The sequence below is a fragment of the Sceloporus undulatus genome, chromosome 5 (genome assembly GCF_019175285.1).
Source record: "Sceloporus undulatus isolate JIND9_A2432 ecotype Alabama chromosome 5, SceUnd_v1.1, whole genome shotgun sequence".
In the NCBI taxonomy this organism is placed as follows: Eukaryota; Metazoa; Chordata; class Lepidosauria; order Squamata; family Phrynosomatidae; genus Sceloporus; species Sceloporus undulatus.
In genome coordinates, this window is record NC_056526.1 from 102,421,255 (window position 1) to 102,436,251 (window position 14,997).

The 14,997-nt window shown below is 40.8% G+C and overlaps 1 protein-coding gene across 1 annotated transcript in view; it reads left to right on the top strand.

Annotated features, from left to right (window-relative positions):
- The window catches only part of LOC121931669 (potassium voltage-gated channel subfamily KQT member 1-like), a 330,206-nt gene that overhangs the window by 34,147 nt on the left and 281,062 nt on the right, over positions 1–14,997 (top strand). Inside the window, exons 3-6 of the mRNA XM_042469647.1 lie at positions 5,961–6,087; positions 12,750–12,828; positions 13,825–13,921; positions 14,333–14,473. Coding sequence (XP_042325581.1) covers positions 5,961–6,087; positions 12,750–12,828; positions 13,825–13,921; positions 14,333–14,473 — 444 coding nt within the window. The remainder of the gene's footprint in view (positions 1–5,960; positions 6,088–12,749; positions 12,829–13,824; positions 13,922–14,332; positions 14,474–14,997) is intronic.

The following is a 14,997-nucleotide window of genomic DNA, read 5'->3' on the forward strand; positions in this document are numbered from 1 at the left end:
TGACCAGTTGCCTCTGATTCCACTTCCCAAACTGCTATCAGGGATTTCCCATCTGTCTGCATGTGGACCTTTGTATTGGCCCCAATCTCAGTGGTCTCACTACTCAATTTAGTCTCAGGCTTTCCCTCTGAAGACATGATTTCTCTGGACTGAGTCCTATTTCAGTTCTGGCAGTCTGTGATGTCTTGCCATCAGCTAACTCAATAGCCAGACTTCATGGATGACCCAGAAAGGATTTATTCAGCAGCTGAGCATAGAAAGCAAACTTTTTCCAGATCTGGCTATGCACGCGCACGCGCACGCACGCACACACACACACACACAGAGTGAGAGAGAGAGATATTCAATCATATAACTCCTTTCATGCCGACACCACCTCAGTCTCTCCCATTCCTTCCCTGGCTACATGACCTTGAGACTTTGATAACAGTCAATGTCTTTCTTTTTCCCACCATTAGACTGGGCAGCTGTTCACAACTTCAGTGCACATTAAAACTGAAACTACTTTTAAACAACAATAATAAGCACTCCATCAACAACAACAAATCCATGGCAAGGGAGCCTGAAAGGGTACCCTGACAAGTGCCAAATTTAAGGATTAAGGTAGAATCAAGTTATATATTTACTCCTGGACCAGTGTCTGTAAAACAAAGTGGTTATAAAATTATAAAGTCCAGAAAATTCCTCCACTGGAACTGTGGGTGTTGCTGATGTTGTTCTTGTTGTTATTTTGCTGAGCTGACTGAAAAAAGACCAAAACAGCATGTTAAAAATCCAGAGACTGTCTTCAGAACTAAACATCCAACTCCTGTTTCATTGCAATAGGCATCTGTCTTTGGTTCCTTTAACAGTATTCAGTCTGAGTTTGGATATTTGAGGGGAAGAGAAGCTTTCCTTTTTCCTGAAAACAAAGTTCTGAATATAAGATATTTGGAATCTTGTTAGATTTTTTCATACCTTGAACAATTTCACTGGACATTAAAAAAAATCTGATTACATAAATTATGATTTCTTGAAATTTTTTAGCAGATTTGTTATATTCAAGACACATATTTCCTAATGCATAGCTTTGCTTCCTGGTTTTACTGCTAGTTTCATCATTCACATCCATTTTTAGGCCGGGCGGGCACAATAAAATATTTGTACACAAACCGCAAAAGGAACAATATTAGTTAAGACAAATGCTTTGTTATCGGATATAGATATTCAAAAGTGATTCTCAGTACCCTGTTATTGTTACTTTGGTTAACCCATTTCCTCTTCTGTGAATAGCACCTGATCTCCACCCCAGCAAAACCATTGGGGAAGATCTAGTTTGGCCAGTTTGTATGCATACAGAGCAGTCTTACGATGAGTGTTCCAGTAGAACATGGAACAATAGATGCAAGCTACAGGAAAAGAGATTCCATCTCAACATTAGGAGGAATTTCCTGACAGTGGAACGCACTCCTTTGGAGTGTGGTGGAATCTCCTTCTTTGGAGGTCTTTAAGCAGAGGCTGGATGGTCATGTGTTGGGGGTGCTTGAATTGTGAGTTCCTGCATGGCAGGGGATTGGACTGGATGGCCCTTGTGATCTCTTCCAAGTCTATGATTCTATGAAATAATTGTTGAATAAGCCGATATCAACATGACTGGAAGATTTCTGTTTAGGATTAAAAACGTATTTCTTAAAGTTGATTTTGCTTTTAGTATTCACTCCCTTACTTTGCAGCTTTTGCATTTCAGCTCTTGGCTTTGACTTGTTAACATTGCTTCTATTTGTCTTGAGAGAAAAGGAAGTCTTTTTTAAATCCTCTAGCAAATTGAGCTAATTCTCTATATGTTGTTTTTGTATTATAATTGTTTTCTATCAAGTTTTGCCTATTTTGAAATTCAACAATTTGAATAATAACATCTTGTAAAGAAACATCTCCTTTAACTTGTAAAGCATTGATTATTGGAGAGTAATATTTTGGAAGACTCACCAAAAACAGTTCATGTTTTCCATGTTTTGGAAAGAATTCTCCAGCTGCTGTAATTCCAGAGAGAGTTGTCATGAAGCCAATAATATGCTGATTGAAAAACTGAGGATGATGCAACTTGGTGGTAACAAGTTTGATCATGAGAGCTGTTTGATTAGAAGTACTTGGAGAATTAAATATTTTATATAGTTTGTCCCAAATATGTTTTGCATCAGTTAAACCTTGGATATGGTATGCAATGCTGGGATCTTCAGACAAGCAAATATAAGATGCTGTTTTCTGTACATTTTCATCAAACCGTTGTAGATGCATTCCTGCTTCTGTGGGTCTCTGACCATTTATTGTTTTAAATAGTCCCATAGTAGTCAGGAACATTTGCATTTTCCATGACCACATTTTATATAATAATAGAATTATAGAACTGGAAGAAACTACAAGGGCTATCCAGTCCAACCTCAAGCTGTGCAGGAACCCACAACCAAAGCATCCCCAACAGATGGCCATCCAGCCTCTGCTTAAAGACTACCACATAAGGAGATTTCACCACACTCCAAGGGAGTATGTTCCACTATCAAACAGCTCTTACTGTCAGGATGTTTCTCCTAATGTTAAAGTGGAATCTCTTCTTGTAGCTTGAATCCATTGTTCTGTTTTCTAGTCCCTGGAGCAGTATAAAACAAGTTTGCTCCATCCTCAGTGTGACACCTCTCCAAATACTTAAACAGGGCTATCATATCACCTCTTAACCGTCTCCTTTCCAGACTAAACATACTTAGTTCCCTAAGTCTTTCTTCATAAGGCAGCCTAAAATTTCATTGGCCTTTTTAGCTGCCTCATCACACTGTTGACTCATGTTCAACTTGTGGTCTGCTTGGACTCCAAGATCCCTTTCACATGTATTCTCATTCAGCCAGGTGTCCCCCATCCTATATCTGTGCTTTTTATTTTTCTGCCTAAGTGCAGTACCTTACATTTCTCCGTGTTGAATTTCATTTTGTTAGCTTTGGCCCAGCTTTCTAGTTTATTCAGGTCATTTTGAATTTTGATCCTGTCCTGTGTTGTATTAGCTATTCCTCCTAATTTGGTGTCATCTGCAAATTTGATAAGTATGCCCCCAATTCTGTCATCCAAGTCTTTGATAAAGATGTTGAATAGCACTGGGCCCAGGACAGATTCCTGTGGGATCCCACTGGTCACTTCTCTCCAAGATGAAGAGGAGCCATTGCTGAGCACACTTTGGGTTCAGCCGGTCAACAAATTACAAATCCATGTAACAGTTACCTTGTCTTGCCCACATTTTACAAGCTTATTTGCAAGAATGACATGGGGAACCTTGTCAAAGGCATTATTGAAATCAAGATATACAGTTGGCCCTTCTTATACATGGATTTTTTATACACGGATTCAAGCATATACGGTTTGAAAATGTTCCAAAAAAGTATAAATTTACCTTGATTTTCCATTTTTTATAAGAGACACCATTTTGCTATGTCATTACATTTAATGGGACTTGAGCATACACGGATTTTGTTATACACGGGGGATCTTGGAACCAAACCCTCTGTACAACTACAGAATATGCTGCTGTTCTGAGGGCCTCCACACTTGCCTCCCTTTCTCTTGTCCTTCCTATTTTCATTGGCTATAATCTTTTTGGGACTAGCAATTGGAGTTAAGCCAAAAGAATTTCAGTTTCTACTAACATAAGGCCCAAACAGACAGGCCAAAATAAAGCTGCTTTGGGTCACTTTGGAGGTATGCTGTTTAAATATGCATCTTAAGAGGCCAGAAGCTGCACCAAAGCTGCACTACTGGAGCATGGCTTTGGCCTGGCTTCTGACCTCTTAGGACACATGCATCATTTAAACAGTATACCTCCAAAGTGACCCGAAGCAGCTTTATTTTGGCCTGTCTGTTCGAGACCATTACTTTTTTCTTTAATTTTGTAATATTTCAGCACACACACAAACACATTGATCACACTTCATCAAAGTAAAATATAGAAAGGGAAATCAAACATTCTAAATGAGTTATTACCCAACTGCTAGCAGCTGTTAAAAGCGTAACTGATTCTACGTCTTCAGTCAGACACAAATCTTATATAGGGCTGTGTGGTGTTACATATCCAGTAAATATGAATCCAGTAATCTTCCATTGTAAGCAGAATGTCAGCCACCACAAATTGAGATTTCCAACATAAATCACCCTAAAGACTGGAAATACATTTTATTCACAAATAAAATTAAGATTGGCAGCTTATTAAAGATCTTCATAATTGAAGCACTAATCGATAGTTTATTTATTATTTATTATTTCTGATTCACAATTGCTTTTCTCAACCCTCTTTTCCATTTCTCTATATAATTTAAGATGCTCATCTAACTCCTTTTCAAAAACTAATTGCTTTAAAGACCCTTTTAAAGAAAAGAATATAGCAAGTATTTTGTTTTTGTGCCAACTTGCTTAAACAAACCGTTATGAACAAAATAATAAGACAAGTATTTTGTTTTTGTGAACATATACTTTGGTCCACACTTTTAAATTAAAGCAAATTAAATATCCTAAGTCTACATAATGTATCATGACCTAAGACTAATAAAATACTTGTCTATTCAGAAGTCAGCCACTCTGAAATCACTATTTGATTGCTTTCAGGTGAGTAGCTATAGGGTGGTAGCCTTAGGCAAGTTACAGACCACCCGTTTGGGGAGGCCTGTAACTGGCCCACAACGGCAGCCTCCGAGGCCCTGATTCGCCGCTTTCCAGGCTGCGGGGAAGCGGCAAAAGGCGGCTTCCCCGTGGCCTGGAAAGGGGTGTCCTTGGGGCTTCATGCCCCAAGGACACCCAATGGCAGTGGGGAGGAGGAGGAAGGGGCCTCTCAGCCCCTTTCTCCTTTGCGTCACTGGCGCAGCTGTCTAAAGGCTGCACCAGCGACGCAAATCGCGGAAGGAACTCCATTTCAGAGCTCCTTCTCACGCCACGGAAAGGGCGCTCTATGTGCCCTCGCGTCGCGCAATGATGTCAGATCCGCACTGCCCCGTTTGGTGGCGGCGCGTTTGTGATGTAGTGATGGCGGCGCCCGTGTACATAGGGCACCACCATTTTCTACGCACAGAGCATGTATTAAGGTTAGGGGCGTCAAGAAGTGATGCCCCTTCCTAACTCTAATACGCGTTCCGTGCGTAGTTTGTGCATGTATGTAACACGCTTATGTATGAAAAATAAAGCTGTGGTCTTGAACTACTCATTTTATCATTAGTCTCTTCATGTGACAGAATGGTAGCTTGACAAAACTGAAACAAGACATAAAATAAAATGAAACCAATAGGAAATATATTACAAAAATATTTTTCCAAAGGTATGTAGCTGAGAAGTAATGTTTGAAAAGAGAAATATAACATGACACAGATGTAACAGGAAACAAGAGGGCTCAGTTTATCTGTCAGTTGATAAGAAAACTTCAGCAAATTTCTTGCTGATTATATAAGGACAGATTCTATTTTCTTAACCTGATTACAATAGGCTAACATGCTGTAAACATGGAAGTCATTCAGTGAACAAAACCAAAGTTTTGGTAAAATATTCATTGTAACAAGAACTACTTTGTCTTGCCACAACAATTTTTAATGTTGCCAGTAATGGACATGTCAGGGACAGTATACTTTTTCCTGGATTTCAAATAAAAACCACACTAGATTCTCATTCTGGCTGAGGAAATTTACTTTCAACCAAACATGTATTAATTCTGTAATTCACTGTTTTCATTACAGTGCTTTTGATGGTTCAGTAGAGTATGAGCAAAATCTAGCCCCTTACTAATGCCACTTGATCCTTGTGTAGCAGATTTCTTGGTGATTGATGCTTCAGTAAAACTAATTACAGATGCAGCTGAAGAAGATGTAGAAATGTTCTGAAGGTGGTTATATGTTTCAAAAGAATGTTAAAAGATAATACCTATAATAATAAACCTAAATACTGTTTTTTTTAAACAATTTCAGGAAATTGTCTTGGTGGTCTTTTTTGGTGCTGAATATGTGGTGAGGCTCTGGTCTGCAGGTTGCAGAAGCAAATACGTTGGTATTAAAGGAAGAATACGTTTTGCTAGGAAGCCTATATCAATAATAGGTGAGAAATTTTACTTTAAATAAAGAATCTTGTGTTAACATTGAATCCCTGAGAGTACTGTCTCAGAAATATTGTTCTATTTCTGAGTTGTTCAGAACTTTGTAAACTCAAATGATATCGAAAGGCTAAGTATTATCCCAAGGAGGAATCTGTAGGTTGCAGTAGCTGCTGAAAGTACTGAAGCAGAGACAGCTTTAAAAGCTTTCAGTGTGCTGACTGGATATATTAAAAGTGTATGTATTTAGAGACTAAAATTTTGATATAGTAGAATTAAAAAGAGCAAATACAGATAAAAATAGCATTGCTTAATAGTAAACATGACAAGATTCAACAAAAAGCACTTGAGATGTCATTCCTTTGGGAACAGGATCTACTGACATCAGTGAGACTTAAATTGCAACTCAAACAAACAAACAGCTTCATTTATATACCGCTTCATACTGAACAATAAGCAGCGGTTTACAACTGTAAACTAATTGTACCCTACAAGCTGGGTACTCACTTCAGTGACCTCAGAAGGATGCAAACCTTAAGCCCTGGCTAGTATTGAACTCACAGCCTTATGGTTTTGAGTGAGTGGCTGCAGTACAGGCATTTAACCACTGCGCCACCAGGGCTCTTCTTCAAGACACATTGACAGCAACAAGAGTCACATTGAAGCAGCTGCTTCCTTCCAAAGTGGCGGAGGGGATGAAATTGAAAGCTGGAAGTAGACAACTGATCTATTTCTCATTGCCCATGCTTTACAACAAACACAAATATTTGTGGTGGTGGTAGTAGTGATAGCTCTTCCCGCCATCTCTGTGGGAGTTACGTTACATTTATTGAAATAATACAACTTTGCAAACTGGAGGGGAGGAAAATAGGTGGGAAGAGGATTTAGCTTCCTAACACACCCCACCCAATATTGTGTTCTAAATTTCTTTCCTCTTTCCACCTCTGCGTTCACTAGCAGATCTGATTCTGCCCAAGAGGCTTCTGCTGTTGCATCTGAATTGGCACTTATTTATGAGTGAGTGTAGATTGTGTTAAATAGTATGTACATTTCCTTGAGAGATTTAACATTTACTCTCTTTTTCTCTTCAGTAAGTAAGGCGGGATACAGACCGCCCCTTTCCCAGATAGATCAGGGCCTGAGCAGCCACAGTGGCAGCCCCAGAGGCCCCGATCCACCGCTTTTCCAGGCCTTGGGGAAATGGCAAAATGCAGTGGGGAGACAGAGAAAGGCCCCTTTCTCTTCAGTATCGCTGGTGCGGTTGTGTAAAGGCCACACTGGTGATACGTGGCGCGAAAGGAGCTCTGTTTTGGAGCTCCTTTTGGCGCCACTGAAAGGGCACCACAGGTGCCCTGCAACAGCACCAGGATGTAACGGCTGCAGTGTGCCATGTAGACAGGGTGCCGCCATTTTGATGTACTGAGTACGTCCTAGGGTTAGGGAGCATCTGAAAAGGACACTCCCGGGCAACTCTAGGACGTACTCAGTATGTGCTTAATGGCCCATTTGTACAGGGCCCAACTGATCAGAAAAGGTGTATTTCCATAGCAGGATGATGTAGACAAAGCAGTGGTACTGAAACTAATACAACCTGAAACAAATACATTCCATCATTGAAGGAAAATGAAGTAAGCGAAGGAAAATGAAATAAAAACACAAACAGTACCTGAACATAGTTCTTGTTTGCATGGTTAAGTTGTTTTCCTACAGCATAAGCACCTTTTCCCTCTTAACATCACTAGACAACTTATGAGTTATCCAGCAGTTAGCATTTATATAACCTTCTAAAGTATTCCAAGCACTTGACCCATATTATCTCTTTATATTTACAACAGTGCTATAAGTAGATTGGTATCAGTCTTTCTCCATGTTGGATAGTTTGTTTGTGTAAGCCTATCTAGCCGTCCACTGCATTATAGGAGCCCTAGTGGTGCAGTGGTTAAATGCCTGTACTGCAGCCACTTACTCAAAACCATAAGGTTGTGAGTTCAATCCCAGCTAAGGGGGTTCAAGCTTGACTCAGGCTTGCATCCTTCTGAGGTTGCTAAAATGCGTATCCAGCTTGTTGGAGGTAATTAGCTTACAGTTGTAAACCGCTTAGACACTGTTAGTTCACCATGAAGCGGTATATAAATGAAGCTGTTTGTTTGTTTGTTTTGCAATATAGCAACTGTCCAGTTATTTGAAATAACTGCAATATTATCTCCACTTTATATAGCACAAATGTCCACACTCACACCCTGCTATGGATACTTCTTTCTACATATAGTAATATTGTACAAGTCATGCCAGAATAATGTTATCTTTTTTTTGGATATAGTTGATAGATGAAGTTTTGGATAGAGCTTGGTATCATATCATAGAATCATAGAATCATAAAGTTGGAAGAGACCACAAGGGCCATCCAGTCCAACCCCCTGCCATGCAGGAAATCCAAATCAAAGCATCCCCGACAGATGGCCATCCAGCCTCCATTTGAAGACCTCCAAGGAGGGAGACTCCACTACACTCCGAGGAATTGTGTTCCACTGTCGAAGTGGTAGATGAAGAGAATGCTGTGGATCTAGCATACATTAAATAAAGCCTTTGACAAGGTCCCCCATGATATCCTTGCAAAAAAGCTAGTAAAAGGCAGTGATGTATTCAAGTTTTTACTCCAAGTCTCAAGTCAAGTCTTAATCTCTACCTTCAAGTCTCAAATCAGGTCACAAGTCCTTGCATGATACAGTACTTCCAAGCCAAGTCTCAAGTTGAATCTCAAGTCAAGGTTGAAAAGCTTTTTGAAAAGCTTTTTGTAAAGCTTTAGAAGGATCCTTCTCCTCAACCTCATTACCTAATACATTTACTGCTTCCCTACAAGAAAAGTGCCCCGCACTCTCGGAGCACGTTTCTTGAGTCCTGCTCAAAGTGAATTACTCCAGCAAGTTGGTCACTAAAAATATTCAAGTCATGACTCATTGTGTCATTTATTGCCAAGTTCCATGTGGATGGGAAAAACATGGGAGCTCAAATCCATTTTAGTAAATAGGTGGCAACTTTTTTCCTTTTGGCAGAAGCCTTTGACCCTCAGGTCAAAGAAGGTATTAAACAGTTTGGCCTTCTCTCTGTTCCCAGTTAGCATTTCTCCATCTTCTCTTTGCAGTGGTCCTGCTACCGTTTCCTTGTCTTCCTCTTGCTCTGAACATAGACAAGAACCCCTTATTATTATTTTTAACTTCTCTAGTGAACCATAGTTATTTCTGAGCTTTAGCTTGTCTGACCTACTCAATTGGTTATTCATTTACACTCCTCCTTGGTGGTTTCCCCTTATTCCTTTTCTTATATATAGTATGTCTCTTGTAAATCTCAGCTCATCTGACATTTCTTTGTACACCCACCCTACTTTCTTTAGACAATTCATACTCTTCTTCATATAAATTGTTTGCAACTGTGCCTTCAGTATCTCACCTTTAAGAAACTCCTGTGCACCAGGAACTCTTTTCCCTTTGAGCATTTTTGGCCATGGAATCTCACTTAGTATTGTAACTGTTATTGTGTTTTATTATTCTGTAATAGTGGGGGTTGTAAGGAGACAGTATAATGTGACTGTTGCTTATATTTTATATTTTTATTCCATGTTGTAATACTGTTAATTGTTTTATTATTGTTTCTGTTGTGATCTGCCTTGATTCCTTTGGGAAAAGGCGGAATATAAATAAATTATATTATTATTATTACGTCCCTAAACTTACGGAAATCAGCTTTCTTAAATTCCAGAGGGTGTATCTGATTAAGGAGTTAAGCGCACAGCTAAAAAAAACCTGGCTTACCTTTGCTAGTTTGAATCCTAATTCAGCCTGCATCCAGATATTATCATACTCAAAATGCCACTGATGCTGCCAGCCGGGTGCAGCCTGGGTAACTTCCAGCTAGAAGCCACACTCAGCCAGCTGATTTGCAAAGCTGGGAGCTTCCTGATTTTGAAAAGAGGCTGGCTGAGCATGACTTCTAGCTAGAAGTTACCCGGTCTGCATGCAGCCTGTGGCATCAGTGCCATTTTGACATGATAATATCAGGATGCAGCCCAAATTAGGATTCAAACCAGCAAAGGTAAAGTGGTTTTTTAGCTGCACGCTAAACTCCTTTGTTTGGCTTTTTATTTTCTCTGTATAACAAATCCCAAGAAGACATAGTCACTCCTACTCAAGGATCCCACTATTTCTATAGTTTCGAACCATTAATCTCTGTTGGTTAAGATAAAATCCAAAATAGCTCATCCCCATATTGCTTCTTCCACCTTTGGTACAATGAAATTATCATTTCCTGGTTAAGGTAGAACTGAAGGCCACAATCCAAAAACCCCTCAGGGGTGGAGGACCTATTAGAATGGTCCGCCCTTGAAGGCTGATGGAACCCAAAAGGTTCCAAGAAGCCCTAGAGGGTGTCATGGTTGGGAATGATGGCGATTCTGTCGAAACCCTGGTTTACTTCTGGAATAACAACCTCACTGGGGCAATAGACACTATCACCCCCGAGCGTCCTTTCCAGCCCGCTCGTAATAGAAAATCCTGGTACACAGAAGATCTCCGCCAGATGAAGTGGGCTGTGCAATGACTAGAGCGCCGCTGGCGGAAACATCAGTGCATATCTGACAAGACACTCCATGAGAAGATGTTGTGTTCCTGTGGAGTGGCAATTGATGCAACAAAGAATTCATTCTGTGCTGCACGGATTGCATCGGTGGAGTCTCGCCCAGCAGAGCTGTTCAGGGTGGTTAGGGAATTAACTCAACTGCCTGCCACCCTGAAACCCTTATTAGAACCAACTACAGCCTGCTGTGACGCCTTTAATGACTTCTTCGTCGATAAAATCTCTCAGATAAGGGCTAATCTCGACGCTGGCTTTTCGACAGAATCAATAAAAGAGGTATCCAGTAACTCTGTAAATATGATAAAGCTGGATCACTTTGAGTTTGTAAATACTGATGACATGGACAAGCTCCTTGGAAGTGTAAGGAAGATGACTTGCCCCCTCAACCCTTGCCCTTCTTGGTTGACCATCCAGGGAGGAAATGCAATAAAAACATCTTACAACTCATAATAAATGCATCCTTTCAGGAGGGAATATTTCCATCCCCTTTAAAACAGGCAATAGTGAAACCACTCCTGAAGAAACCCTCCCTAGATCCCCTGTTGAGGAATAACTACAGACCGGTCTCCTTATTACCATTCTTGGGCAAGGTGATCGAGAGGGCGGTCGCCTCCCAACTCCAAGCTGTCTTGGACAAAGCTGATTATCTAGACCAATTTCAAACTGGCTTCAGGACAGGATACGGAGTTGAGACGGCCATGGTCGCCTTAGTCGATGATCTCCATCTAGGCATCGACAGGGGTAGTGTGTTGATGCTCTTGGACATCTCAGCCATCAACCATGGTATCCTTCTGGAACGCCTGATAGAGTTAGGTACCGGGGGCACTGCGCTCCAGTGGCTCTGATCCTACTTCTCAGGAAGGTTCCAGATGGTAAGGCTGGGGGACAGCTGCTCTCGTAAAAGAGAGCTGACATCTGGCGTCCCCCAGGGCACCATCCTGTCCCCCATGCTATTTAACATTTACATGAAGCCACTGGGACAGATAATCCGGAAACATGGAGCACGGTGTTATCAGTACACTGATAACACCCAGATCTATCTCTCCATGTCACCGACTAATACAGTGACTAAGGAAAGCACCTCTCCTCTGGATGCCTACCTGAGGTCAGTAATGGACTGGATGAGGGAAAACAAACTCAGACTGAATCCAGAGAAAACAGAGGTACTCGTGATAGGTACCCCAGGTACAGGCAGGGAGATTTGTCATCCAGTCCTGGACGGGATCACACTTCCCCTAAAGGACAAAGTTCGCAGTTTGAGAGTACTCCTGGACTCATCTCTACGGTTATCATCTCAAGTGGATGCGATGGCCAGGAGTGCTTGGTACCAGCTTCAGCTGATACGCCAATTGCGTCCCTACCTGAACCGAAAGGACCTTGAAACTGTAGTGCATGCACTGGTAATCTCTCTTTTAGATTTCTATAATGCGCTCTACATGGGGCTACCTTTGTACCAAGTTCAGAAGCTTCAATTAGTCCAAAATGCAGCAGCCAGAGTGGTCACTGGGACCTCAAGGTCAGACCACATAACACCTGTACTAAAATCTCTACACTGGCAGCCAATCAGCTTCTGGGCCTAATACAAAATGTTGGTTATTACCTTTAACGCCCTTCATGGCTTGGGCCCGAGTTACTTGAGGGAACGCCTCTCCCGACATAATCCACCCCGCACTCTCAGAACAACTGGGAAGAACTTACTTGATCACCCTAAGGTGAGATTAACAACTACTCACCAAAGAGCATATTCGGCAGTGGCCCCTACACTTTGGAATAACCTTCCGGAAGAGCTCCGACTCACTTCCACCTTGGCTGGTATCTTCAGAGAATGATGGCATGGAAGTGGGGGGGGGGGGGGGGGGGGCAGGCAGGTTCCATGCGAGCATTCTCTGAAGATACCAGCCACTGCTGCTGGCGAAACGTCAGGTATAAACTCTTTTAGAACACAGCCTCATAGCCTGAAAAAGCCACAAAAACTATTTTTGCCTTTTTCATTGCATGGTGTACAAGTCTATTAACATTTTTCAATATCTGTCAACAGATCTCATTGTTGTCATAGCTTCAATTATTGTTCTAAGTGTGGGATCAAATGGACAAGTGTTTGCTACATCTGCAATAAGGTATGTCATACAGTTTTATGTTGGCTATGTGACTGGAAATCTGGAAATCTGCTAATAGTGAAACTTTTGAGTCAACTTAGATTATGCACAAACATTAATATTTCTGTAAAATGTTTATTTGTTGTAGTAGTAGAAATAGCAATAATAATATAGAAGAAATTCTACAACACCATGTATGTACAGTGGGACCTTGTTATCTGTTGGGGTTTGGTTCCAGGATCTCTCGTGGATAACAAAATCTGTGGATGCCAAGTCTCATTAAATATAATGGCATACAAAATGGTGCTCCTTATATCAGATGGCAAAATCAAGGCTTACTTTATGGAATTTATACTTTTTTGGAATATTTTCAAGCCATGAATGCTTGAATACATGGATAAAAAAAAATATCCATGGATAAGGAGAGAAGGGGAAAAAATAAGGGAGAAAATATACTGTTAACACAAAAGAGATATACACTGTTTAAGTCAAGGAGAAAGATATGTGTTATTCTTGCAAGTAGAACTGTGGGCAAAATCCTTGCCATGTCTTGTTGATTAAAATTTTGTAGCATTTCCAGGGACCAGATAACTCAGGAGCTTGATCAGTTCCACAAGTTTCCTTTTAGCAATCTCAGACCTAAACGCTATTTATTAGACTAATAGTACTGAAGTGCTCTCACGTTCCACTGAAATATTCAGAATTTCAGCTCAACATTAGGAGGAACTTCCTGACAGTAAGGGCTGTTCGACAGTGGAATGCACTCCCTCGGAGGGTGATAGAGTCTTCTTCCTTGGAGGTCTTTAAACAGAGGCTGGATGGCCATCTGTCGGGGATGCTTTGATTTGGATTTCCTGCATGGCAGGGGTTGGACTGGATGGCCCTAGTGGTCTCTTCCAACTCTACGATTCTATGATTCTATGATTCTATGAATGATGACTGAATTGTCAAGGATGGGTCATCTGTGTCAAATTGATTCACTTCACTCTATAATGTTTTCAAAATTCTTTTTTGAAGGGGAATCCGGTTTCTCCAGATACTTCGCATGCTTCATGTAGACCGACAAGGTGGGACCTGGAGGCTCTTAGGATCAGTTGTATTCATACATCGTCAGGTGACTGAATATGATTCAAATATGTTTTGACAGTTATAGTGTTCTTGTGGTGATACAAAGTTTAGTGAAAAAATAGTATGCTTATGAATTTGGGTCAAGCAAAATGGGGAGCCCTCTGTTCTCAGGCCTGATGCAGTCCATTGGAGTTCTATACCCAGTTTGCCAGTTTCTTGATGGTCCTGTTTCCAATCAAAGTATTAATACGCAACTTTTATTAAGGTTTAAATGTATTTTTATCACTAGTCGTGATGAAGTAGATCAGGGTAATGACATGCTTACCCTGTGTTTATTAAGAATATTAAACATGTATGCATAATTTTAGAAACCAACTATGTTAATCTCTTTGCAGGGTTTTAAAAATATTACCAAGAATCCAAACTTCCAATTAATAATTCTGTTTTTTCCTATTAGGAACTAATAACTACATTATATATTGGATTCTTGGGACTGATCTTCTCATCGTATTTTGTCTACCTTGCTGAGAAAGATGCAGTGGATGAGGAAGGACAAACAGGCTTCTCCAGTTATGCTGATGCCCTCTGGTGGGGTGTAGTAAGTGGTTTTTTGCTTTTTATCCAGTCCTGGTAGTTTCTCTTTCTATCAGTGAAATATTCAGAAGCAGGTATTTGATTTTTTTTCAAGTTATTAATGAGAAACTAGCTGAAAGATTTTGTGGCTATGTATTAGAGGAAAATTTTCTAAATCATTTTTGAAAAAGTGAAGTGCTGGGGCCCCGGGGAATGCATTCCAGGGTCCACTGTAAATTGCTCAATTGCATCAATGTAGCCAGTGCTGCAAGCTTGGATTCCTCATTCCTACTCCTTCCTCTGCAATGTGGAAACTTCCCTAGTTGATCTTTCCCTCCTTGCCTGATCTTCTACACAACAAACAGAGACAGGGGGAGAATATGGTGCAAATGATGGAAGCCCTGGAAGCACTGAATCCAAAGTCTTCTCAGCATTCAACCATTTCCCCTGGCACCACCCAGAGGCTGTAACACCCAAAGTGGCAGTGGAGGAAAGAAGATAATTAGCCCCCAAATGGCTGTTTTATCACGTCTGCTCTTTTGACTCTGG